The sequence below is a fragment of the Corvus brachyrhynchos genome, unplaced genomic scaffold (genome assembly GCF_000691975.1).
Source record: "Corvus brachyrhynchos isolate BGI_N302 unplaced genomic scaffold, ASM69197v1 scaffold338, whole genome shotgun sequence".
In the NCBI taxonomy this organism is placed as follows: Eukaryota; Metazoa; Chordata; class Aves; order Passeriformes; family Corvidae; genus Corvus; species Corvus brachyrhynchos.
Window position 1 is genome coordinate 1,053,768 of NW_008239334.1, and position 26,393 is coordinate 1,080,160.

The following is a 26,393-nucleotide window of genomic DNA, read 5'->3' on the forward strand; positions in this document are numbered from 1 at the left end:
AGCACTGGTTTCTCCTCTCTCCAGCTCGTGCCTTGGCTTTGTTCAATTGACAGCCCTGAAGGGGCACAGAGATTTTACAAGCCTTGAGCTTGTATTGCCTGAAGGGAACAAAAATAGATTCTTCCATCTCGTTTTATTGAATATGACCAATCAGGCACAATTGATCGCTTCAAAGTAATCCCAAACCTCACCCTCCCCTGAATGGGACTGGGTAATTGAAGTCATTCAAATCCTCGTGAGAAACAACCTCATTGTCTCCTGCTGGGGATGCTTTGTCCTTATGAAGATGCACTGGTTATCTGCTCATCCTTCTGCCAGGGGACTCCAGGGGAAGAGGGGCTGTGGAGTTAAATGGGCCAAGAGCCGACTTTCAACCCTCACAACACGATTCAGATAAATTCCTGCACTGGCAACACAAAATATTCCCATTAGAGACACACAAAGGCTTTTGTGGAGTTCTCTGAAGGCAGCACGGGATGGTTTCCCAGCTACCTGCCTGAGGAATGGCAGTGAAAGGATTTGGAAGAGATCCCATTACAGATTTTCAGCCTTTTTTTTCCTTGGAGCTGATGTTGTCAGGTCTCCCATCCTTCCTGCTTTGCCCGAACAATTTAAAATCGCTGCTAAGCTCAGGAGCCAGCCCTGAGCCGCTGCTGTTCTTGGGGGAGCATTTGCAATGCTTCTCTTGCCCTGTGCTCCTGCAGCCCTCAGGTGATCCCTGAGCTCCACCTCCTGAGCATGGGGCTTTAGGGACCAGGTCATTGCTCCACAACACACAAACAGGCTTTCTGACCACCCCAACTTCTTGCAAATCTTCCTAAAATTCAGATCAAAGTTATGTGCAAGTAATGAAAATCCTCAGGAATTGCTTCCAGCCCTTAAGTTGTCCCTGTTTAAAACACATGGGAACCGTGAGATGAGTCCAAATGTCCCTGGTCTGACACATCTCAGAAAATGATGAAGCTGAAGTATAAAGAAACCCAGTTTTTTCCTCCTCTTTTTGCATAAAGTGCTCATTGTTAATTTAGTTCTGAAAGATCCTTGATAGATGGCTCCAGGTAGGTTTCTCCATTTTTCTTTCTAATCTGCTTGATACACAATTTGAGGGAGTTGAGGAAAAAATAAGGAGGCTGAAGAAATTCAAATCAGAATTCATTTATGCAGCAATTCCAGCATCCATTAAAAATAACCCATTAAATATTGTCCTCTGCTAAATTTAGAAAATGCTCAGGTGTGTCTGCTCTTGTGCTGCACAGAAAGTTTTAATACAGATTTAATCATACTGAGTGTTAGGGGAAAGGGCTAATTAGATTGGCAAATTTAGAAGGCAGTAGTATATTATATGGGAAGAAATGGGTGATTAGATATTATTCACTGTAAAAGTGACTGGCCTTGGGGAATATCTTTAAGAATGTTATATGACATAATCCTAGTTTAAAAATTGAGAAAGCCGAAGTTCACATCGTCCTCAAAATTCCTCCATTTTTCAAAAGAAGTTTTCCCAAGGTTAATTTTTAGGGGTTTTTGGCAGCTGGAGGAGGGAGAGTCCAGCCTGGTCAGTCGGGCTGTCCCTGTCCTTTTGTCCCTCTGCCCAGCTATGGGTGGGGACAGCACCACCCCCAACCCCACATTTGCAGCCCCCAGGCCGATGCTGTGGGACATTCCCTGCCAGCTGCTTCAGTGCATCCCATCATGATCTTGTGGGATTTCTGCCAATAATGGTCTTTGTTTATCCCCATAAATTGTATTTTTCCAGCACTCATTAAATTGTTGATTGGCCGTAAACAAATGGTCTCCTTCGCAACACTTTCAGTATTGCACTGCCCCCAGGAAAGCCGGTTTGGGAGGGGAAAAGTGGGTTGTTTTCTTTAAGCAAGTAAAAAAGACTATTTCTGAACGTGATATAGTGAGGGAAGTCTCAGTATTAATGACTTTGCTGAGCTTTAATCACCATAAAAGATAAACGTAGCACGTTGGGAGCTAAAGCCCATGGAAAGCCAGAGGAAGCTGTGTTTCTGTAGGAGCCCTTCTCACTGCATTTTCCAGCTCTGTTCACATCAGTTCGTGGCATTTTCTGACTGTGGTGCTCTCGGAGCCATTGTCCCCACGTGTCCCCAGACTGCCAGGACCCCACTAACTCTCCGTCCTTGCCCCATGAAAAGATTCCCAGTCACCTTTAGTGCCTCGTTCCATCTCCTGAGGTCATTTTATAGTGCTCAAAGCAGGGTATAAAAAGTGTCAGGAGATCTGCTCACCCCACAGACCCCGCAGAGCAGTGATTGATAGAACGTGTCACTGCTGAATCGCTCACATAAAAAATGATTCATAGGAGTTCCCTCACACTTGTCCTTCCATTACCCAGCCTGGTGTAATTGCAGGTACGAACCCGGCTATTTGCAGAGAGCTTTGCAACCCTGCTCACAAACAAAGGGAGACATTAGTTTGGGTAGGAACAGTTTGATGGTGTGAAAATGACAATAATCACAGAAGCGTGTGCTGTGCCATTAGAGACTTCGCTGCCACAGTTCCCAAATAGAGAATTATGGCCACCACAGCAGCACTGGGTAAGGCTGGCTGGCTGCTTTGCACCAGATGTGTTAACTTTATCAGGAAAATAAATCAGGAGCTTGTTTTGTCCTAAAGCACACATTATTTTTTTCCCTCTTCTAAAGCAAATTTCTGTTTCATCCTTCTGAAGGGGGTCATTTAATAGCGTGTGAAATGAAATGTCAACAAGAATTAGAACAAACGGCACTGTAAGCCCCAAGAGACACCAAGTATCTGCTGGGAAATGTTTCCAGCCAAGCACTGCGGGGAGAGGAGGGAGAGGTCTCAGGTGCTCTGGCTGCTCTTGGAGCCAGAGCCCTCCCACCGCCCAGAGCCCCTTGTGGGGAGCCTCACGGGGGCTCTCCTGGAGCCTTTGGGACCCTCACCCTTAAAATTCACGAGCTGAATCTGCTGCTGTGCCCAGGACATGCTCAGGGACTGGGTTTTCCTGCAGTCCCTCTGCAGAGCAGGGGGTTGGTGGGGCTGGCAGGGTCCCGGGGCTCCCGATCCCAAGGGGCTCCCAATCCCAAGGAGCTCCAGCAAACAGCTGGAGGCACGGGAAGGAGCAGGATGAGATGGCCAGGAAGGAAGAGGAATTGTGTTCCTATAGCTGGGGTTCATGGAATCAGAGAATAGAGTCACAGAATGTCCTGAGCTGAAGGAACCCACAAGGATCACCCAAGTCCCACTCCTGGCCCTACACAGACACCCCAACAATCCCACCCTGTGCCTGGGAGCGTTGTCCAAATGCTCCCGGAGCTCTGGCAGGTGAGCTCCAGACACGGCCGGGGCTATGCTGAGCTCCTGCAGGATCGGCCCCTCGGGTGTCGTGGCACAGATGGAGCCGAGGCCATAAACAAAGTTCCTGCCCTTGGGATTATTGCTTTTATTACCACAGAGCCTGTTGTTTATGGGAAGTTCAGAAATTACGTGAAAACATAAATGTGAGGTATGCAAATAAATCTTTCTGACAAAATTGTTCACTAGACTCATTATTATGGAAATAAATTTCAAATGTGACTTTTCAGAGCTGCCGAAAGACATCACTTTGTAGAGCTGTTCTGTGCCTCTCCAATGAGCAAATGCCAAAATCTGTGGTGTGTCGGGAATGCTCTTCAGATGTTGCTTGTTTTGAAAGCAATTCCAGTGAAACAAAGGCCACTGGATAATTAGGAAGTCTCTGTTGTGGTGGGTGAGACCATGAGCTCCTGCTGTGGCTGGGGCTTGGCATAGTCAGGTGCTCTCCCCTCATTGTGGCCCATTTGCATTCTGCACAGAGGGTGCAGACCTATTATTGTGATGTTGCTCACTGCATAAAGCCCAATTAATGAAAGGTTAGGAGGCAATTAAAAATCACAAAGTGTCCTTTATTTCAAAGTGAAGTTTATACTGCAGTGCGAGTTCCTGGAATGCTACAAAGTCCTTTCGGAAGGCTGAGGCAGCTGCTGTTCATGAATTTGTGTGTTTGTTTTGACCCCTGTAGAACTTTGTGGATTTCTCTAAAGGGATAGAAACAACACACCAGTCTCAGTCGTCCTTAATAAACAGCTCCTTAATGGATTTGTGCCTCTGCTCTTCAAAGGGTCGTGAATGTGGGGGAACAGAACTGAAATGAGCGGTGTCAAAACGACCCACCTGGGCAGCAGAATTTACAGATGTTCTGGTAATGAGCAAGAAAATTACAGGTGGAAAGGTGCCAGACTGACTCTGAACACACATCAGAAAATCTCAGTGCCACCCCTTGCCTGTCTGCAGGAGGTGACCTGTTCTGGTCACCTTCTGTGGACATCAAGGTCTTTATAGAAACAGAGGATGATTTGATCAAAGCTGCCTCAGGCCGTGGTTCTGGAGGAGGTGCTGGGCTGAGGGAGTGCACAGGTTCCCCTGCTCCACTGAGAAATGTGCCCCAAAGCAGCTGCAGGGAATTCTTTATTGTGTGGGTTGTGTAGAAGTTCAGTCTTTCTCTGACTTGGATTTTACACCTGCAAAATAGAGATGTCAGTGTTTATCTGGGGAGGCAGTGAACTTGAATAAATGGTTGTAGTGTACTCTGACAGACTTGGTACAGAAATGTCATTAAAATTCACTTCTCCTGAGTTATTTATTCCTTTTGTTATCAGTCCAGTGATACGTGGAGAGGTTTCTTGACTGCAAAGGAACCTGTTGCTATTATATCTGGTGCAAAAGTCAGTAGGAGTGTGCAAGAGTGGCAGCTGCATGAGCACACTTTGGGTTGCAAATGGTGCTGACGTGTCTCACATCTGTAATTAAACTGATTGACCTTTCCATGTGCAGCTGGAGGGGAGAAAAGTACTAGAGAAGATGGATTGAGAAGTGAATGAGATGCCAAAGCAAATCTCATTTACCCATCCCATGTGTCAATAGTGAGCTGGGAGAATATCAGTCTCTGAAATCATCTCACGTCCCTGAAATCGCCTCCGACAGCGGCTGTGGCCGCGGAGCTGTCCCACGTCACAGCCCTGGCAGCTGCTGGAGGCAGCTCTGTGCTCAGGTCCCCCACCATGCTCAGCACCGGCACTTCCCCTCTAAACCAGTCCCAAAACAGAGCCACAAAATCACTGCGTGGCTTGGAGGGAAAAAATGACACTTTGGGAGGATGCATATCATGAAAAGAAGCAGCAGGAGAGGCAGCAGAAATGCCCAGCCCTTGGAAGCTCTTTTCTTTCTGTAGCAGCTCTTTTCTCCCTAACTCCCTAAAAAAGAGTCTTTTAGGCTTAGGAATTAACCCCCTGAGCTTGCAGTGGCACGAACACCAGAGTGGGACAGAAGAAAAGTGGTTTTGAGCTGTGCTGCCCTGCTGGGCAGCTCCCATTCCTGAGCTGAGGACAGGACGGATGAGGAGTGAGCAGGAGAGATGCTCTCCCTGTAGTGACAGGATCTGGGGAAGGAAATACGCAATTTATCCTTAACCTCTTGTGCTCTCACTGTGTTCCCTTTCCCCGTGTCCCTGGGAATGCTGATGCAGTGTGGGAGTGTGCAGGGGTGGCCACAAGGATCCGTGTCCGTGGTGGTGGCCACAAGCCGAGGGCAGCCCTGGTCACCTCTGCGTGGGCCCAGGGCCTCACTGGGTGCTCGCAGTGGTGCCTCGAGAACGGTTGTGTCTGTCTGAAAGACAACCCTGGGCAGTGCTTGGTTTTTAAATAGATCATTCCTGACAAAGCCCATTACTCACGGTGGGCAAAAAGCCAAAACCCCTTCGGTTCAGAGAACCCTCCTGCCACGCTGCTGTGAGTGATCTGTGACCGCGGGGGGCATGCGGGGAGAAGGAAAAGGCCTTTCCCTGACAGCTGAATGCAATCTCTTCATCAGCCAAATCTCTGCAAATTTAGGCTTCATTTGCTACCGCTCCTTGTGGGGTGTGACGTGCTCCAGGTGTCTCCTCAGAGCAGGATTCAGCCCGTTCCAGTCACGTCAGCCCAGACAGGACCTGCCCAGCACAGGGGCCTCCAAGAAGGGCTGAATTCCTCTTGAGGGCTGACCAGTCCCAGATCAAACTTGGAGTGTATCAGCACATCAGGAGCAACTTTTTGTCTCTGTACTAAGAAATGAGGATGATTTTGTTGTAAAGTCCCCACACGTGATACTTTTCAGAAATGAATGACAAGCAAAACATACACAGGCCCAGCCCTGTTGTTTCCCCTGTTCAAGCAGCACATAATGAGCTCCTCTTGAATTATGTACAAGTTTGAATACCAAGAAAGAAAAAGAATTTGGAAAAGATGTGCTGGGCAGAGGAGACCTGTCCCTCTGCTGTGTCTTTCCTCAGACCTATGGGTTTTTCCTACCACTCAGTACTGGAGGGTTGTTTGCAAGAAGGATATACTTTTCTACCATATCTGAAATTTAAAAATCCCTGTGCTTCAATGCCAAATTCTTCAGGCCTTCAGTGCTTTGTTTTATGGTTATGTTTTACCATATCTGGTGGTGCGGTTGCTTTTCACATCTTACACATAATCCTCAAGAAGCCTATTCATATCCTCTCAATCTGATTTACTCCCAAGCAAATCCCTGTAGGGTCATGGATACACTCACTCTGCTCATGGGACTTCAGGATTGCATATTAATAGTTGGTATTAATCCCTATTTTTAAGTGCCTGTTGTCCGTTCACCTGGGCCTGGGACACCTCGCCCTGTGTGTGAACAGGTTGGCAGCTGAGGGAAGGCAGATGCTCTGTCCTGTGAAAGGTCAGATTATTTAAGAAAACCAAGAAGCTCTTCTGAAATGGATGCAAATGCAATTTAAAAGCCTTGAAATCACTATTCTGTACCTGAAGATGTGGTGCTCTTGATAAAGGTGGGGTTTTTTTTGTGGACAAGGGATCTGGAACAACTGAAAGTCAGGGGTGGTGTCAAAGGGGTTCAGTGCCTTGTTCCTCTGACAAGCAGAGAGAAAGACACTCAAAGACCTGCAGAGTTCCATGAAATCTGGTTTGGGTTTATCACTTTTACAGCTCCTGACTAGAGGCAACGTTAGTCTTTAGCCACAGGATATAATATTACAACACTATTTTTATTTCATTGATTTAGCCTGGTCTTCAACAGAGTGGGACAGAAAATTGCATTCAAAAGATAAGTGGAAAAAAAAGATCTAGAGGATGCATTGCATCTTCAATGGCAAACTGACTGCTGTGATTACAGTTTGTTATGCTGAGCATTTGGGCTATATTTTTGCTAAAAATCCAATTTTACCATAGAGCAACATATCTAAGAGTACTTTAAAATGGATTATATAGTAAAAGCCCAAACCTTACATTATACTGTAGCTTAAATGAGCTGATTTTGCTGTTATTTAGCAGTTTCCATCCTGTGTGGCAGCACTTGTCACAGAGTGCATCTATTCCACTTGAATAAGTCACTGGGTAAAATACTGAGGAATGCCCAACTGCCTGGGCCATGGCAGAGTCTGACTTAAAACACAGCCTGGTGCACAGATGAACTGGCTTCCCTTCTGGCTAGAAGTGTAACTATAATCTGTTAAAACCAATAATTCATGGGTGAAGTTGAATCTGAGGAAAGGGCAGCACAGTGACAGAAATCGCTGGGAGCTCATGGCAGGTGTGGAACAGCCCCGGCTGCGCCGCCTGACAACCTTCTGGCACAGCCTGCTGAGATGTGTGGGGCTCTGCACATGCATCCCTCCCTTCCTTGGCTGGATGATTCTGCAGATTTGCTATTTATAGTATTTCTGTATTAAATAATAAATCAACGTCTGGGAGAGAAACAACTCCTGTTTGCATTTTGCTAAATCATGTTCCCTACAAAGCCGGAAAACCCAGACCTGTGGAACGTCTTTCATTCTGCCGTCTAAAATGCTCTGTGATTTTTTTCACCATTCTCTCCTTTTATCTGTGAGAGGAGGTGGAGTTCTTTGATGTTTTGTTTAGATTGCACACACGTTTGGAAGGAAGCCACTGGAGCTGGTTCCTGTCCCACTCGCTGGGTGACCACGTCCCCTTCTCTCTCTGGGCCACTCTGAGCTGTGTGCTGGGGACAGAGCCTGGCTGGCAGCAGAACTGTAACTGCAGCAACCCAAGCGTGGATGAGAGGGACAGCTGACTGTGCACGTTTACCTGATTAATTCCAGAGGGCTGGGAATTCACAGAATCATGGAACGGTTCGGGTTGGAAGGGATCTTAAAAGCTCCTCTCATTCTGGCCCTCCTGCCGTGGGTGCAGGGCCACGAGTTGGACTTGATGCTCCTCATGGGTCCCTTCCAGCTTAGGATATTCTGTGATTCTGTGAAATCCTTGTCTGACTTGCTTTTAGCCACCAATTGTTTTCATCCTGAGTATTTCACCTTGCAAACAAAGCACTTGGCATCCAGGGATGTTCAGATAAATGTCCTTTCTCTCAGTTTGTGGTGATTTAACGGGTGGATTTAATTTACTGTACAGTCACGTGCCATAGGCGGTGGATGTGCTGGCTGCCCACTCTGTTTTGCTATTGCTAGGGAAGCAGTTATTAATGGCACAGAAATTCTATCCAACAGTTTTCTTAAGCGCCTTAACGGGAGTGCAGCTGACACAGGGAGCTGGGGATCAGCACCTCCCCGAGGCCCCAGGGAAGCCCTGGCAAACAGGAATGATGAGATGGGGCTCTGAGAGGACCTGCCCCAGGAGGCATCTCCTGCCATGACGGCTTTCCCATAAAACCAGTGCATAAAGGCCCCACCCTGGCCTATTCCAAGGCAGTTTCCCTGCCAGCAGCACTTGTTTTCCCTGCTGTGACTCATGGCTGTCACAGAGTGACTCCCCTGCACCTTGGGACCAGAGTGGGCAGCACCAGCAGAAATGAGTTCACAGATGACATTCCAAGGGGGTGTCCAAGCTGCCAGAACCCCCCTGGAAGGACACACAGCCACAGCCTTTCCTGCATGCAGGGTTTGTGCTGCTGGCACCGCTGGACACGGCACATGAGCAGCTCCAGCCACAGCCTTTGTTTCTGACAAAAAATGAATCATAAAAGCTGCTGAAATTCATTTTCGGTTCACAGTACATTTGGTGCCAGACTTTCCTGCTGCAATCATGTGAATATATCCTGACACGTACAAGGAGCTGCCTGCGTTTGTTTACCCTGGGCTGTGCACTTCAGGGCATGCGTGCAGAGCTTTAAAGATATATATTTTTAAACACTGAACACCCATATTCTACTCAAAATCTTTTTCTCCCACGAACCTAGCCATTATATTTTACTGGAAAGCTCATGTATTTTCCTTCCCTTTTCCTCTTCCAACATTTTTTTGCCCTGCTCAGATGGTAACAGACAAATGATGGACAGTGCCAAGGTTTTGGAGTGGCACAACTACAGGAAACGAATGCTTTAGACAATATTTCAGTATGTGCTGAAAATCTAAGAAGAAATGGTAAAAATAAATGCAAATGATGCTATGTGAAGTCAAAATGAAGATTTCATCTGTAGATCCCTTCTCCTTTTCTGAAATCCCATTTTCCCTTTTCACTTCCAAGTCATGAGAACTGAAAACTGCACTAAGCAGCCTGTGGGGATGATGGGCCATTCCTTACAGGCACTCCAAGACTCCTCTCTGCCTTTCTGGGCAATAAATTGTCCACGAGGCAGTGTGGATGTGAGATTTCCTTTGGGCCTTTTCCAAACCCTCGGAATTGGCATCTGCTCTGGCAGATCTCCCCAGGCGCCAAAGCAAGGCTGGGGTTTTAGATGGAGATTCACAGAGATGAAGCATTTCGGGAGCATTTTTGGTTACAGTCTTGGTCCTTTGGAGGTTTCCTAGTCCAGCTCTGCAGTGTCTTAGGAGCAGGGTGGAGCAGCCTGATGTAAATGGTGAAGGAAAGTTACAGGCCACGGGTGTGGTGACGAGTTGTGTCCGTGCATCCTCGTTCGTGTCCCAGTTTGAGCAGAAAGGACAGAACTGGAAAAGAGCCTCTGCTCTTTGCTGCTTTTCTGATCCTTCCTGACATCCACACCTTCGGGAAAGGCTCAGCCAATGACCCTGAGTTTGCTGCTGTGCTTCAGATGCCTGTCTGTGTGTAAACTGATGGAGCTGTTTACCTATGTTTGATCTGTAGCAGGGCTTTCCCCAGGCAGGAATTCAAGCTTGTTCAATAGAGCTCATTAGATAATGAGCTTATTCGCTAAGCTCATTAGTGGTGGAATTCATCCTGCTCAGCCCTCTCCAGCCCAAAATCTTGTGTCCCTTCAGCCCAGCTTACTACTCGTCCTGACCCTTAGCTAGAGGGATGACTTTTACCTAATATCATCCATTTCCCATGTTTTCATTCAATGGCTGCTTTGCTGAATGACTGTTTCTATTATTTAATCTGGCCTGCTATTCCTCTCTAGCAGAAAAACATCTAAGAGGGCTGAAATCTTCTGCATCGAGTGTGCCAGGGCTAGAATATCTTGCCAGCTCATTTCATGAACTGAAGCAGAGTGTCTGACTCAGTAGGACTCATCCTATTCCGTGATGGATGCTCCCAGGATTGATGAACAGACGGTTGGGCAGATGTAAGTAGGCAGGAAAACGAAAGAGGCACCAAGTAAAAGTTGTGATTGCCTCCTGCGAGCTGCCCGTGATTGCCCATCTGCACACAATCCTGTGGTCTTGGGGGAAGTTCTGAAGCACACACAGGCATGGCAGAAGCTGGGAATTTCATATTTTGGTTAATTATGCAGAGATAAGAGAGCGAGATTGGTAAAAAGGGTATCTCAGATGCAAAGCTGGGTGGGAGACGGGGTTTTAAATCTTCCTGAACCAGCAGCACAACTGAGATGTGTGACAGTGAAGAATGTGTTGGCAATAATGCTTCATTGATTCGTGCTCAAAGTGGTAAATTTAGGTGCTGTTTCTACTCATTTCAGACGCTGACTACTAGAAAAAGGCTCTGATGCAGTGGAGTAACGGAGGTGTCAGAGCCTGTTCCCATCTTCCCTCACGAGAGGCAGAAAGAAGCAAGTGGAGCTTTTCCCACATTAATATTGATGACAAAGCCCAAGAAATGATGTAAACATCAAAAAAGCCCGACTAAAACAGGATTATAATTGAGAATGAGTTTTGAGCTCTTTCAGGAGCTGGAGCAGAGTTCTGGGCGTCCCCTGCACACACCTGGGGACTATTCATTGGAGGCCAGACCTGTTCTGCTCAGTGCTTGAAAGCCCATCAGCAGTAAGAGCACATCAAGTGTTCTTGGAGTGCCTCTTCCAGGGGTATTTCGTCCAGGAGGGATCGGTCCTCGTGCTCTGCACTGGGAGCCAAACTGCAGCGGGGACAGGAGGGCTGGGTTTGCTTCCACGGAGCATTCCTGGTCCAAACTAAGACCCCAAAGTAGATGGACTCAGGAGAAAGCAGCTCAGAGCAGCTTTGTCTCACTTTAGCTTTCCCTTTGAAGACCGCTTACTTCTGCCCAGGTTGTGAGAAGAGCTGGCTTGCACAATCCTTTTCCATTGAAAAATAAAATGCTATTTTTGTTCTTACCACAGTGACTGTAATTAATATTTGAGGAGGATGGCTCCCTTGTGCTCCAGATCATACAAATACAGAGAAAAATGTGCATGTGTTGTCTCCAAATTACACCCCAGAAGTGCATGTGGAGCGTACAGACATGGAATTGAGGATTGTGGCCCCATCCCTGGAAGTGCCAAGGCCAGGTTGGATGGGGCTCTGGGATAGTGGAAGGTGTCCCTGCCCATTGGAGGGGGTGGGAATGGAGGAGATTTTCCAACCCAAACCCTTCTGGGATTCCATGATTCTAACTACATGAGATACAAGCAAAACTAAATGATAGTAAGAAGTGTTTTCCTTAGCATAAAAAAGGAAAAAAAGGGCTGCCTGGTGCTGGGGTGCAATCTTGTTATCAAGGCTGCATATTTGCATATTAAAGGCTGAAAGTGACTCAAGATTTTATCATCTGCTGTTTTCACATCTGATGTGGAACCCTGTGTCTACAGGCAGGATGAGAAAAACAGCAGCAGTTTGTGACTTTTCGATGGCAAAGGGGAGTCACACGGACACCAGGAATACAGCAAGGGGCTCTTCGCAGTGCTGGGGATGTGTGATTGGGCTACCAGGAGCTGTTCAAAGTGACCCCAGCAGACTGGGCGAGGCTGGGGAGCTTCGGGGGTGCCAGGGTGTTCAGCAAACCCCAACGCGGTGCACATTCAGCAACAGCAGCTGCCTCCCTCTGTGTGTTTAAGACTTATTACTCGAATTATTTGACCTTTTTATGAGGAGGCTCCACAGCACAGATCCACCGAGCCCTCAGCAGCCCTGCTCCAGCTCAGCTTCCAGGGGCCCGTAGCCTCATTCCGCAGGACTCCTCTCTTTAGAGGCAAACAATCCTCCTCAAGGCCTTTATTGGGCATGCACATCAGCCAAATTTCGCAAAGTCCTGAAGGCAAAAAGTTAAGCTGATCTGTGTTTTAGTTGTGCTGCAGATGGCAGCCCGAGATGAAAGCAGCAGCTTCCCCGGGCGAAGCCGCTCCAGTGCTCCCGGAGCGGAGCGGGAAGGGCAGCTCGGGAAATGGCTTTGAGTGCCTGCCCGGCTCGGCTTCGCTGCTGCTCCTCGCAGATGCTTTTAGCGGTGAGAGGCAATTCATCCTCAGAGCTGCCACTCGACATCGGGAGTGACAGCGGGGACAATGCCCTGGCAGCGCCCGGCGCCAGCCCCGAACGCCGCACGGCCCCGTGTGGAAAGTAAGAAAAACCCACAATGGAAAGGCAGAACAAAAGAGCGAAATCAGGGAAGAATGAGGGAAAGAAGGAGCCAGATGCTCCAGCGTAATTTCTGAGGCTGCAAAGCAGAATGAAAAGCCAGTAAAGGCTTGCACCTTTAAAAGGAGTAATGAATTGTTTCCTCCTCTGGCAGGCAGTGATTTGACTTGCCACATGCCTCCCAGTAATTTCCCAGCAGGTTTTAATGTTGGAACAATGGCATTCTGTTAGATATTGATTTTAAAATACCTCTTCCACACTTACTTGTAACTTTAAGAGGTGAATTACAGCCCTTGAGTGTGTTGTAATGTAGCAGTGGTAAATAGTTAAAGAGACACAATCTGTTTCTGCAGGCATTGTCTGTCCAGGAGAAGGCAGAGCTTGGCTGAATGCTGCCTGTCTTCTGGTCTGTAGGAAAAACATTCATCTGCCTTCACTGGAGGAAAATATTAACAAATTCATGATGGATGTGGTGGGATTTGACAGAAGAAAAATTCTGTGCTGGGTGGTGAAGCAGCGAGAGTGGGAAGCAGTGGGTAAAGGACCAAACTGCAGCTCTTTTCCTCTTCAACTTCTACAGAGCAGCGATGCTCACGATGGGATATCACTGCCAGCAGCCTTGCCTGAGCCTCGAGAGCTGCCTGGGGCTGGCCCTGCTCCTGTGGCTGCACTTTGTCCACGGGCAGTGCCAGCACCGGCTGCCCCGCTCGGATATCGCCGTCTGGAGCTTGTGCCGTGATAAAGATAAATAAACCATAAGCCTGCCCCATCCTCTGGCAGTGAGCTTGGGCAGCTCCTGTGTGCTCTGCAGGCACCGGGGACAAGGGCAGGAAGCCACAACCTGTGTTCAGTGCCAATGGTTCATTGCTTCCCCTGACACCAAACCCGTTCCGTGGATCAGAGGGTAAATGTTCCGTGAGCACCGAGGTGCCGAGCTGGGTGTGAGATGGCTGGCAGGGAAAGGTGCTGGTTCATGCTCAGGAAAAGTTTCTCTGTTTATCTTACACTTTTTTGTATTTTTTTTTTCTTGATGAGGTGATTCCATTACAGCGCCTGGGACACAGCCTGGACATAGGCCGGCTTTTGTCACAGGTATCCCCATACCCAGAATCACAGATTGGTTTGAGGTGGAAAAGACTTTAAAGATCATCTTGTTTTTAATCCTCCATGGGCAGGGACACCTCCCACTGTCCCAGGCTGCTCCAAGCCCAGTCCAGCCTGGCCTTGGGCACTGCCAGGGATCCAGGGGCAGCCACAGCTGCTCTGGCACCCTGTGCCAGGGCCTGCCCACCCTCACATTTCTCCCCAATATCCAATCTAAACCTACTCTCTTGCATTTTGAAGCCATTCCCCCTTGCCCTGTCACTTCATTCTCTTGAAAGCACAGATCCCTTAAGAAATTGCAGTAAAAACTTCTCTTGTTATTTTCCTGACATCAAAATATGGCGGGGGTTTATCTCAGGTTCGTGCCCCATGCTAAACCCGTGCCAAGGGAGCAGGGCTGGGCAAGGATGTGGGGCCTGGATGTCCCTGTGAGGATGAAGATGGGTGTTGGCGGGATGAAGCTCCTGCAGAGACTAGGGGCACTCAGCAGCTCCCTGTGCTCCTCTCCCTGTCCACTCCCATGGGCTGTAATCAGCTGAGACACGTAATTAGTTTTGGCTAATTTGTTGCAGGGCCTTTAACTTCTCTTCCCCTCTCTCTGCTCTCTGACTGACAGTGGCTACTCTGTCCCTTATTTTCAGCTGATGTCTGTAAACTGATTACTTTTACTGGGTCAGCTCTGTTATGAAATTATCATTTTATGCGACTAAAAATAGCCCAGATCCAGTCAGCATGCCAATCACTTCCCTTCATCTCCAATGAAAATGCAATGTTATCTTTAATCTGTATTTCTCAGGCACTTACTGTAAGGCAGGTTAGAAAGAAAAGGGGGAAAAAAAGAAAGAGGAGATCAGAAAAAAATCTGTAAATCAGTTGCTATAGATGCATCCCTGCCAAGGCTTCCACTGGTAAATTTAGCAGTCACGTTACAATTTTAGTCAGCAACATTTCTTAGCCTTATTCAAAATAATTCACTTCTCACACAATGAGTTACCCTAAAGGCAAGTTATTTTGTCTTGCACATTAAAAATGGTGCGTTTGCACATACGTGCAATCGTTACAAATATCCAAAGCCACGAAAAGCACAAGGATAGATAATTTTTTTTTAAGAGAGGAAAAAAAATAATCCAGTGAATTCCACTTGCTCTGAGAATGAATAAAGGTGTCTTAATACTTCTGGGGTTCTGGTGAATACAAATAGCTCAAAAATGAGATGCTTGCCTGAGATTTATATCAAGATGGTGAAGGGAAAAGGTTCCATCTGTAGTTTCTGATACAAAGACATTTCGCACACAATATCTGTAAATCCATTAGGAGGAGAGAATTGATACACGTTTGGTATAAGATGAAGCCGGAGTGAAGAGAATGAAAGCTCAAGGAAATGGCCTCTTTGTGTAGCTCCATCAATTCATGGTTTGATTGGACCTTGTGTGTATTAAATTCAAGTAGTTCTTTGGCCCATGGATATAGGAATTGCTGACTGTGTGGGAAATGGTGAGAGTGATGAAATTCCAGCCCCTTCCTTCACAAAGGAAACATCCCACATCTCATCCCTCTTCCCATTGGTGATGTTAAGTATGCAAAGTGGTGTTTCTATTCAAGAAGTTTTTCCTGATTCAGTTTAATGGCAGTTCCCAAAGCCCTGACACGCACAGTGTGATTCCTGGCCCAAACAACAATCTTTCCAGAGGAGTGGGAATGGCAGTGCTCCAGAGATGATTTATTATTTTCCTTACTTCGCAAACTCCTCTTAGTCTGCGTGAAGGAGGGTGAATGAAGGTTACTATCAGCTTGAGTGGTTTTGCTGTGCAGAAATCAGAGCAGAGCTCGCTCTGCTCTCACGGTGCCTGGCACCAATCGCTGAAACGTGCTCAGGGTTCAGCCCAGCTGGCAGCACTTTGGCACCACGGCCCTCACGTGCCACTGCACTGCTCACACTCCCTCCCCACTCCTGTCCACAACCGAACACCAAGAAAAAAAGAAAACCCAAGAAATAAGCAAAACAGAGACTGATGTTTCTTTCAGGGCAGTTGCTCAGGCGCCCGTTCGCTCCTGTTCTCTCTGATCCACATTCCACAGAGGCAAAACTGAGCCAAACCAGACCCTACCCCCAAATCCCCGCTCTCTACACACTCGGCTAATAAACCCTCTAAGAAATTTCAGCTCTTTCTCCAGATCAGGCTGTTGACATAACCAGGCCAGCAGGGCTGTTTTATCGACTTTCCAGCATTAACCTGGTTCCTTAAATGAATTATACAGATGGGCCTGTGTTGTCCAAGTGCACTGAGCTGTGTCTTTCAAACTGATTGACCAGTGCAGCTGAACCTGAAAGAGGGATAGTGCTCTCAAAGCCATTATGTTCTTGCAGATTATGAGGGCGACACTCAGCCAGAGAGATTCTCCACGGAGCACCCCGAGGGTGCTGAGCTGAGGGAGCTCAGCCTTTCTATGCAAGAGAAAACCACACAGTTATGTCCCTAAGGACAAACCAAACCCAGCACCAGCCTCTGTTCCCTGGCCTGTGGTGCTGCTGCTTTCTTGACAAAAATGGCTCAAATTCCCCCATGACAATCACAATTTCCCCCAGGAACATTCCCTCCTTATAGCACCTTACAGTGCCTAAAGGGGCTCCAGGAGAGCTGGAGCAGGACATTTTACATGGGCATGGACTGACAGGACACAGGGGGAATAGTTTCCCACTGTGAGAGGGCAGGGTCAGATGGGATATTGGGAAGGAACTGTCCCCTGGGAGGGTGGGCAGGCCCTGGCACAGGGTGCCCAGAGCAGCTGTGGCTGCCCCTGGATCCCTGGCAGTGCCCAAGGCCAGGCTGGACGGGGCTTGGAGCAGCCTGGGACAGTGGGAGGTGTCCCTGCCCAGGGCAGGGGTGGCACTGGATGGGCTTTAAGGTCCCTTCCCACTCAAACCATTCCAGGACTCTCTTCCCCTGTCTGGGGCACCATGGGCAGCCTGCCTGTGATGCCCAGCAGGGCCCTGGGAGCCTCTCCGTGCCCGCAGTGGTGCAGGAGGATGTGGCACTCAGGGTTTCACAGCTACAGTTTGATGCCTCTGCTGCAGGTCATAGACACTGCCTAGGAGTCTGAAACATATTGCTGCTGTCAGATGAAATGAAAGCAGCTCTAAAAAGCTTAGAAAAACACATTCTCTGGGCAAAAGTGGCGTGGGGTTTAGTGGGGTGAGAGAGGTCTCGTGTTTGTGTTGCACGCGAGGGGCAGCAGCAGAACCTGAGGCTTCCCCATCCATATCACTCCCTAAAAGTGAATAAAACTGAATATTGGGTGGGGCTTGGAGCAACCTGGGCTAGTGGAAAGTGTCCCTGCCCATGGCAGAGGGTTGGAATGAGGTAGCCTTTAAGGTTCCTTCCTACCCCAGCCACTCTATGATTCCATGAAAACCAATGCACTGGTAACAAGGGAACCAAATTCACTCTAATTAACACATTTACCTATAGATGTAAACCCAGTGATCGCATATGGAATTAGCTGAAAGCCAGGACAGGGACCGCTCCTCTGCTGCTCTTGGCAGCACTTGCATTCCCGAGCGGGGGGTCCCAGGGGTCAGAACCCCCCACAGAACACAGGAAGGGTCTGGCAAAGGCAGAGCTCATTGCACTGGGGCTTTCGAGAGGGACGAGAGAGGAGATGGGAGCTGTTGGCCTCTTGAGAAAAATGTTTCTGCATGAACTGGAGAGCCGATTTTGAATTAATTTTGAATAGTTGTTTCAGTAATTCAGATTGATTTAAGATGCACCCAAGAATAATGCTTTCATTATAAAGCCTCCTGAGCAAAATTTAAATCGTGTTAAATTAAAAACAGTCTCTGTTAAACCAGGGCTGATGAGCACAGCAGAGGGATCAGAGATGCAGGGTCAGTATAATTTAATTCCTTTGCTTTGTTTCCCACTCCAGAAAAGCTGCTGTACCTGTCTCCCTGGGCTGTTAACTGCCTAAGGAGCCCCAAAGCCATCCCGAATTTCTCTAAACTGATTTGCATGGTAACCCCACCAAAAGCAGCGGTTATTTATTGATGCTGGGCTTCACCTTCAAGAAGAAAAACACTTTTATTGCCTTTTTTTTACAAGACAATCTGGAAATGTGATTGTATCCTAAAGATACTTGGGAATCTGGGAGAGCAGCGGATGCACAGTACAGGGGGAGGGTTTATGGTCTCCTACTGTTCGCTTTGGTTGTTTGCTGTAAGTAAACTTTTGTTTTATACAAATGGAGCTAATCTTAGTAACAGGGAAGAAGTTATCCTGCATGTTCCAGATCACTCCTCTAAGGCACTCTGTCAAAGCAATGCTGAGATTCCAGCATCAGGGAAACCCTCACTTACCTGGATTTAAACGTACTGGTGGTGAAAGCAAGCTACATATATATATGTATATGTATATATATATATATGTATGGTTTTGAGTTAAAAACTGTTGTGCTTTATAGTTTCTTGTTTTAAATGCTGGCTGAATTATTAAGGGCAAAAGGCAGGAAATATTTAAGATCTCGATAAAAGCTCTGAGTGCTGCTGAAATCCAAGCAGTGAAGTGGCCAGCACTGAGGAGGGGAAGTCTGATGGATTAGGGAGCACGTTGGAGACCTTGGCTGCATTTCTGGCAGCGTCTGTGCAGGAGGAATTGCCAGGACTCTCATTAGTAACAAGATCCTTCCAAACAGATTGAAATGACTTCTGAAGAGAGATGTATATGAAATATTGTCTGAAAGTGCCAGTTTGTCAGAACTGGAAGGACTTTTGGGGAAATGAAGGGGGCCAGGAGGGTTAGCCCTGGGTGGTGAACTCCTCCAGGAGGATGGGAGTCAGGAAGGTGGAAATGACCTAAAATGACCAAACCACTACAAAGTCCCAAATCAGCAACACCAGAAGTCTCAGTTTTAAGACTTTGACAGCCTTTTATAGGTCCCTTTCCAATGAACCCTTACAAGGCCATGTTTAAATGTCTAATTTCTTAAATCCGTGTCAGCTCATTTCCAGCACTTGTACCTCTATGATTTCTGTGATTACAACAAATTGAGAACCCTCTGAGGTCCTTGGGAGCACTCGGGTCTGTCCCTGTGTTCAGAAAGGGAGGGAAAGGGATGCAAACCAAGGCACTGCCCTGGCGGGAGCAGAGCCTCAGCTGCTCTCCAGCACATTCTGCACGTACTGGGGCTGTTCCCAAGCAGCACAGGACGGCCCCTCGGCCCCAAGTCTCCTGTCACAAAGATGTAACAGCACGAGCGTGAATGGGTGCAGGCCTGTAGGATGGGTGTGATCATTATTAAACAGGAATCTGAAAATAGAACTGGATTTTCACGCATCTCCCCTTGTGCAGAGACACGTGAAGGAGCCACCCCAGGCAGGTGTCCCCCTGAAGCTGATCAGACACAGTGGTGGGGATGGGCAGGGAACAGACCAGTATGGACCAGTCAGAATATGGGAAGTTGAGCTACAGCGTGGGGCAGTGCTGGGATGCAAAGCCCAGCTTTGATTTCTAAGTAAGCGCTGGCCTTCCCAGGGTAAGGAACAGCTTTTGCCATAAATTTGCAAACTTTGCTTCGATATTAAAAAGGAAGAATAAGAGATCTTTAGGTGACTATGACAAACAGGTTCTACATTTCACCTAATGAAGAAATTCAGACTTTCAGTTGTCATATGCCCAGATTCGGCGCCTTTCTGACAGCTGAATTATGATTTTAATAATTTAAAAGTGCTACTGTGAGCCTGTTCATGTATAATAGGCACAGAGTAGTGTTTAAAATCAAAAGCAGTTTAGAGAAAAAGTGGTCACTGCATTACAAGGAGGAGAATTGTCTACCTCTGAATATTAAACTGTGTGAACTCTCCAGTGGGAAACCTCTTTGCAAAGTAACTCTAAATTTCCCATACGAATGGGATGCAGAGATTGCACTTGATCCTGACTTTGTGTGCGCCCAAAGCAGCAGCCTGCAATGCCTACTTTCCTCTACATAACCTTGTCAGGGTGAGGGTTTGGCCGTTCTGCTCGCAGAGGTTTTAGTTCAGAGCAGCAGAAGCTCAAATCTATAATCTCAGTCGCAACATCTGTAAGACGGAAATGAAATATAAGGGGGAAAAGTGCCCTCCAGGCTACATTCCCCTTGCTTTGATTTCATTATCTTTGTACCTGTCCATGGTAATGTTTGAAATTCTACTGCAACTGCTGCAGCACACTCAGTTTTCAAACTCACAGCTAAACACAGACAAGAAGCCCCTATCCTGCTCGATTAAGTAGAAACCAGATCATGTCCTGGCCATCACTGAGTATTTTCAGTACGGCGACCCACAACATCCACTTGAGTTCAGCAAATCTGTAGTTCCTGGCAAGTCAAGTGAAGAAACAACGACTGACACCGCAACGAGACACAACAGATACATCAGCAGCTTTGTGTGAACGGCATGGCTGGAGTGAATGTCAGAGAGAGCAGAGCTCTCTCTCCCAGCCCCTTGCACTCGGGTCAGCTTTTCCCTCCTGCAAAAATGAATCAGGACCTGCTACTCCACCACCTTGCTCCTCCTGCACTCATTTACCGTGGTGCCGAGCATTTGCCAAGTGGGTGTAAGTGCTTTTTCTGGTTTATACAACTGCACACAAATTGCAGGAGTTGTAAGGCAAAGAACAATCAAACCCTCAACACTTCGAGCCCCTTCTTGAACATGCACCCAGGAAAATGCTGAGGAGGAGCTGAAGTCAAGCTCCCAGTACATGCTTGCCTGCTGCTCAGGAAAAGGAAAAGTAATACTCACCCCAGTGTTGTCATGGTTACAATAGTGTACCAAAAGGAAGCAGGAATACTGGTGAATTTGCTTGCCGAGGACCCTTTCTCTGCATAAAACATCACAGTTGCAAAGATGATGATTGCCATAGTGAGGGAAAAGAGGAGAAAGCCAAGCTCGGAGGCACAGCTCTTCAAAGTGTAGCCCAAGATTCTCAGGCCTTGGGAATGGCGAGAGAACTTGAAAATCCTGAAAACCCTAAAAACCCTTAGTGTGACAAAGGCTCCACTGACGTCCTCGTTGTTGGTCATCACCAGGCCAATGTAGTAGGGCATGATGGCCACCACGTCGATGATGCTCATCACGCTGCGGATGAAGCGGTAGCGGCTCGGCGCCGCAAAGAGTCTCAACAGGTACTCGACGGTGAAGATCATCACGCACGCCGTGTCCAGGCAAAAGAAAGCCACCGCGTAGCGCTCCCCACAGGGCAGCTCCTTGTTCCCCGGCACGGTGCCGCAGGGCACGGTTTCCACGACGTTGGTGATCACAGAGACGGCGATAAAGAACCCGGTGACGTAGTAAAAGACTAAGGCTAAGGTGCTGGTGTGGGGGTTCTCGAAGGCTCGCCACATGGTCTGCCGGAAGCTCAGCGAGGGCATGGAGCCCTCCTGGTTGTTCTCGGAGTCGTTGTCATCCATCAGCCGCTCTGCGTTCTCCCGCTTCCTGTCCTTGTACTCTTCGTAGCAGCAGTCCCCGATGATTTCAGGGAGGATCCCGTAGAAGGCGAGCTCTTCGTCGTAAGCAGAGATGCACTCGTACCTGGGGTAGTGCAGCTTGCCAGTTCTATAAAAATTGAGGATGCACCTGAAGACCTCGGGGTCCCGGTCAAAGAAGTATTCCTTGGTGTCTTCGTTGAAGAAGAACTCCTTCTCTGTGCTGCCCAGGAGAGTGTCCGGGTACCTCTCCAGTGTAGTCCTCCAGGTCTGGAAGCGCCTGCCACTCACATTGAGGATGATCAGCTCATCTTGCCTCTTATTTTTCTCCGTTGGAGCCAGTGGCATGGGACAGTTGGCCACTGGCATCCATCCTATGGCAGCTGCCCTGGCGAAGGGCAACCACGCTGCTACTCCTGCTGCCATGATGAGCCCAGGCCGTGTTACTGGAGATGAGGCTTGGGATGTTCCTGGGACCTGCTGGGAGTCAGACCAGTTCCATCTAAAACACAAAACAGAAGAGAACACAGCACACAGTCACACGGGGCGTCCTGCCCCGTTGGGTTGAAGAGTCCAGGATCAGCACAGACGCGAGAATTTAAAACCACTGGCTTGCCCCCACCTCCCAGGTGAAGAATGATGCTGAACAAGGCACATGATAATCAGCTCAGCGGGGTTATGGCATTATTATGGATTGAAATTTTGAATAGCAAATGATTCCTCATTAAAAGCATTTTAAAAGTAGCATAAACACAGTAATTTATATTTGCTTCCTCACAAACAAGACTAATCCATAATTCCCCAGGTGTAAGCCTCATGTGCTCATCAGTTTAACTACAGCTGTCAAGAAAGAGCCGGGAACTCCAGTGAAATCAGCCTGCAGTGGAATCGTACACCACGAAAACCCGCGACTGGGCTTAGCTGCATTTCCAGTCCTAAAGAAGCTCAGTATGTTCTGAACCTCGCACTAAGAACATCTTTAGTTGAAAGAAATGGAAAGTTTTCTCTGGTTTTCACCAGTTGTCTTCCATCTTTAATGCTAGGCCTGGCCTCAGCAGCAGTTTGCTGCTGCTCTCTTTCATTTAGAGGTGGGGTTTATTCTTGGGAAATATTGCAGCCCTCCACTGGACGAGAGCAAAATTCTGATTTTTGGGGAAACTTTGTTCAGAATACCTGAGCACCAGTAAGCTTCAATCCCAGGTGTGACAGCTGATGGATTAAGCTACCAAGTACCAAGAACATCGGAATGAAGGAAGGCTCCAAAGCTGGAGAATTTCTTTCCAGCAGGAAGATGCTTTGCCTGTTTCCTGGCTAACAGGGGCAGAAGTCCTTCAGCTGAAGAACTGAAGGACTCTTAGGCTGAAACAAAGTATGTTTACTGCACTCTTGGATTTTTGTATGAGAAATATCCCAAGTTGTCCAGATCCTCAGCCACTGGAGGCCAACATTCTCTTGAAGTTTGAGTAGTTTTTGTGTTCTGATCTAGCCATGAATTTATCTTTCTGATCTTTGGTCAGAGTTCCTACAGTCATTAACTTTTGTTTTAACTTGCATTTACTTTCACTTCCCTAGAGCTTTTCTAATTCTACCATGAAGTTATCTGAACAAAGGTGCCATCATCATATGAGATGCATTAGGAGCCCTATCAAAAGTCAATTTATCAATAGAAATTCCATTGATTCCACTGACTCAGGCCCTCAGAGCTTAATTGTGTCTTTGTAGGCAGTTTTACTCTAAAGTTTTTAACTTACATGAAAGCTGCCATTCCAGCCAGTAAGGCTGCAGCCTTATTGATTCCAACAGGCCATCAAAATACTGAATAAAAAATGATGGAATCAGTCTGTGGTGAAAACGACTGAAGTGCTCACAGAAATGCTCTTCCTCTTCGGGGCAAATTAACATTCATCACCTTAATGTGGAGCATCTTTCTCTGCAATTTTACTATCTAAAGGACAATTGAAATCCCTCGTGCGAGCATCTTATTGCTGCTGAGAGCTTTTGCAATTACGAAACATATAATAATCCATAGTGATGCTTATCCCAAGGAGACACTTTGCTCATCTACATGGCACTGGAGCAAACATCCCACAATATTTCCCTCTAAAGAATTGTTCAGTATTACAAAGCACCACTTTTTCTCTCCCCCTAAAGAGAGAATTTATTGCGTTGATGGTGCCAGACTGGCCACCCTGGGGACCAGGCTCTGTCATCTGCGTGAGGCAGAGCTCAGCACTGAAAACTTTCTCTGCATGACTTTGAAAATCTCCCCCAGCCCTCAGCTGAAAAGGCATCTCCAGGGGCTCAGTGGGCTCAGACTGCAGCTTTCTACCGCCAGTGGTGGATCTTTTACCTTTTATGAAACATTTAAGAACAGGAGGCAGCAAAATAAGAACTATTTCATTCATTAATCACCAAATATATACAGGCAAATAACTGAGAAACCAAGAAAAGGCATCTCGTTCCGGCTTTCCCTGCTGGCAAACTGTCTTCCCTGGGTTTTGATTTCACTTAGCACCATCACCAGAGTCCTTCTGCCAGGACTGACTGGTGACCTGACCAGTTTCAGCACATTGGATCCTCATCTTCCTTGATTTCTCAGGGGAACCACGTTAGAAATCTCTTCTGTACTTTCATAACTTTGGTTGTGGATTCCAGGTTACCTACATTAGCTGCTGAGGCACTATAAATACTTCACATATAATTGTTCCAATAAAGCACTGGTAACTCATGAGTGACTTAGACATTTTTAAATCCATTTTTAAAAGATAAAATGGGTCCTTTCATGCTGGCAGTATATGTGGGGAAGCTATAAATATCTCAGCTATGAAAGGGACAGGAGATTAAAGCAAAAGAGAAAGAAAGGGGAATTCTTCTGTGGAAGTTCAGTTCCCGTTTCTCTGGGTCCAAGAGATGTGGCGGGATAGGAAAACAGAGCACACCCAGCTTAATTTTCAAAGTTACATTGAATCTGTCCCATTTGATCCTCAAAAGACACAAAAGATGACTCTTTTTCAGCTATAAATTATCTGAAGGAACAAGAGTGAGAAGAGTAGTGAAATTCCCTCTTGCAGAGGTTTTGCTTTTTCTTGTCCATGACTCCTTGGAACTCTACCACTCCCTGAAGGAAGTGAAAGAAAATTGGGAGAGAGAGAGGACTGGATTTATAATTCTGAACTGCACAACCTAAGCTGAGTAAAAAAAAAAAGATGAAGTAACCAATTTATCTAGAATGTAGAATTCCAGAATGTAGAAAGAATCCTCCTTTTCTGCCTGATTGGATTTTGGTAACTGCTAACCAGCCTATTTAGGCTGGTGAGCAATTGGCTGGACTCAAAATCTAATGTACTGTTGACAGTCTCTGGAGCTCTCATAGAAAACAGACACACTTTAATTCTAACAAGCATATATTTAGCTATATCCATATTTCTAATTTTAATTACCATAATTTCTGCATGTAATTTAAAAGGAACTGGTTGACAGCAGACCGGCACCCTGCTGATGACATTTAGAAGACTGGTACACAAAATAGAATGATTTGCCTCCTGATTTAAAAAAGTATCTGTAGAGAGAAGAAGCTGTTTTCTTTAGGTAGCTGTGGGGACAGTGAAACAGTCAAGCAAATCTGATAGAAAAGTCTGAGCCTGAGCCCTCCGTCCCCCTCCCAGGGCTCCCGACCCCATCGGATCCCTCCCGACCACTGCTGACTCCGCTGCAGCCGCTCCGGGGGCACCGTGGTCTCATCCCAGTTTGGAACAAAACCCCAACAGCCAAGGCTGGGCCAGGAAAGCTCTGGAGGAAAACTCGATAGAGAACAGTTATGACTGTTCACCTAAAGGGTCAAGAAATAAAGGATGGATTCTTACCACTTCAGCTCCCACAGCAATGCCACACTGATCAGTGTCTCTTCATCATCTCAAGAGAGCAGAGACAAACCAAAAATCTCAGTGTTTCCCTTTCTAGAAGCAGACAGGGCTGGTCTGAAATCCAACCGATAAACATACTGCAAGTTTCTTGATGAAAACTGCTAACGGGAGTGAAGAGCCTGGAGATCATTCCTTCTTCCCTCTCCTATCCTTGTTGGGTCAGGCTCAGGCAGCAAAGACACCTTTGCTTTAAAGCAAAATATGTCAGCTAAAGCCTCGGTGTCTTCTGTCAGTCACACATTCCTTTTCCTTCACAGCAACACCAGAAAATAAAACTTTCTGCAAAACACTCACTCCCTCAGTCTGTTGGGGAGATTTAGGAGCAAAAGCAACAGGCTTAGGATACATGCATGCAAACTTCTCCCCTCCCTCCCTCTCAGCGAGCCCAGAGAACCCCATCTTGCCGGCTCGCAGCGCTGCCTTACCTGGCAAGAAAAGACACTCGGCGCCCAAAAGTAGGGCTGAATGTGGGGAACGGGAAGGAAGGGGGAGCAGTCACTCCTCAGGATAAAAGGTGAACTGTGCTGCCTGCCTCTTGACTCCCTCTCTAAATGCAGTCAGAAGCAATCAGTAAATGTGATCATCATTGTGAAAGTATATATAGAGAGATGACTAAACAGCTTCTCCCTCATTGCTGCCGAGACGGAGGCTCTCCCTGCCTCTCTCGCCTGAGCTCGCTTCGCGTTGCCCCTTTCCCTTCCAGCACCGCTCGGAGCTTTCCCTTCGCTGCCCAGCCCAGCTGGGAACGGCACCCGGGTCCGGGAGATCCGCCGGGGTGGCCGCGGCCGGAGCTGGACCCGGCTGGTCCAGGGAGGCAGGCGGTGGAGCGCGGCTGGAGAAGGGCGGTGTGAGCTGACAGAGACGCCGGCAAATGGAGTCGTTAAATACACACCAGAGCCTACCCTGCATGCTAATGTGCCAAGGGGGAGATGAAGGGGGGAAAAGTATGGGATGAACTTCGCGGGTCTCTCCCGGAGCTCCCTGTGTGTCCCTCCTGGCTCTCGGTCAGGCGGGGACAAGGCAGGAGGGATTCCTTCTGGACCAGGAACTGAGCTATTCCTCCGGCATCACAAACCTACAACCAACATCTTGGCCAGGGCAGAAGGCTACATTCAGGAACAAAAAGAAATCATTCAGATTTAAACCGATCTTTC

At 47.4% G+C, this 26,393-nt stretch overlaps 1 protein-coding gene across 5 annotated transcripts in view; it reads right to left on the reverse strand.

The window, feature by feature from the left end:
- Positions 1 to 26,393, reverse strand: part of KCND3 (potassium voltage-gated channel subfamily D member 3) — a 109,253-nt gene that overhangs the window by 82,498 nt on the left and 362 nt on the right. For 3 of the 5 annotated variants that reach the window (XM_017741135.1, XM_008638959.2, XM_008638958.2), the window contains exon 2: positions 20,634 to 21,818. In XM_017741135.1, the coding sequence (XP_017596624.1) occupies positions 20,634 to 21,742 (1,109 nt within the window). In that variant the 5' untranslated portion in view covers positions 21,743 to 21,818. Of the gene's footprint in view, positions 1 to 20,633; positions 21,819 to 25,179; positions 25,479 to 25,664; positions 26,101 to 26,393 lie in introns of those variants that run through there. The other 2 variants (XM_017741133.1, XM_017741134.1) reach the window with 2 other exon arrangements.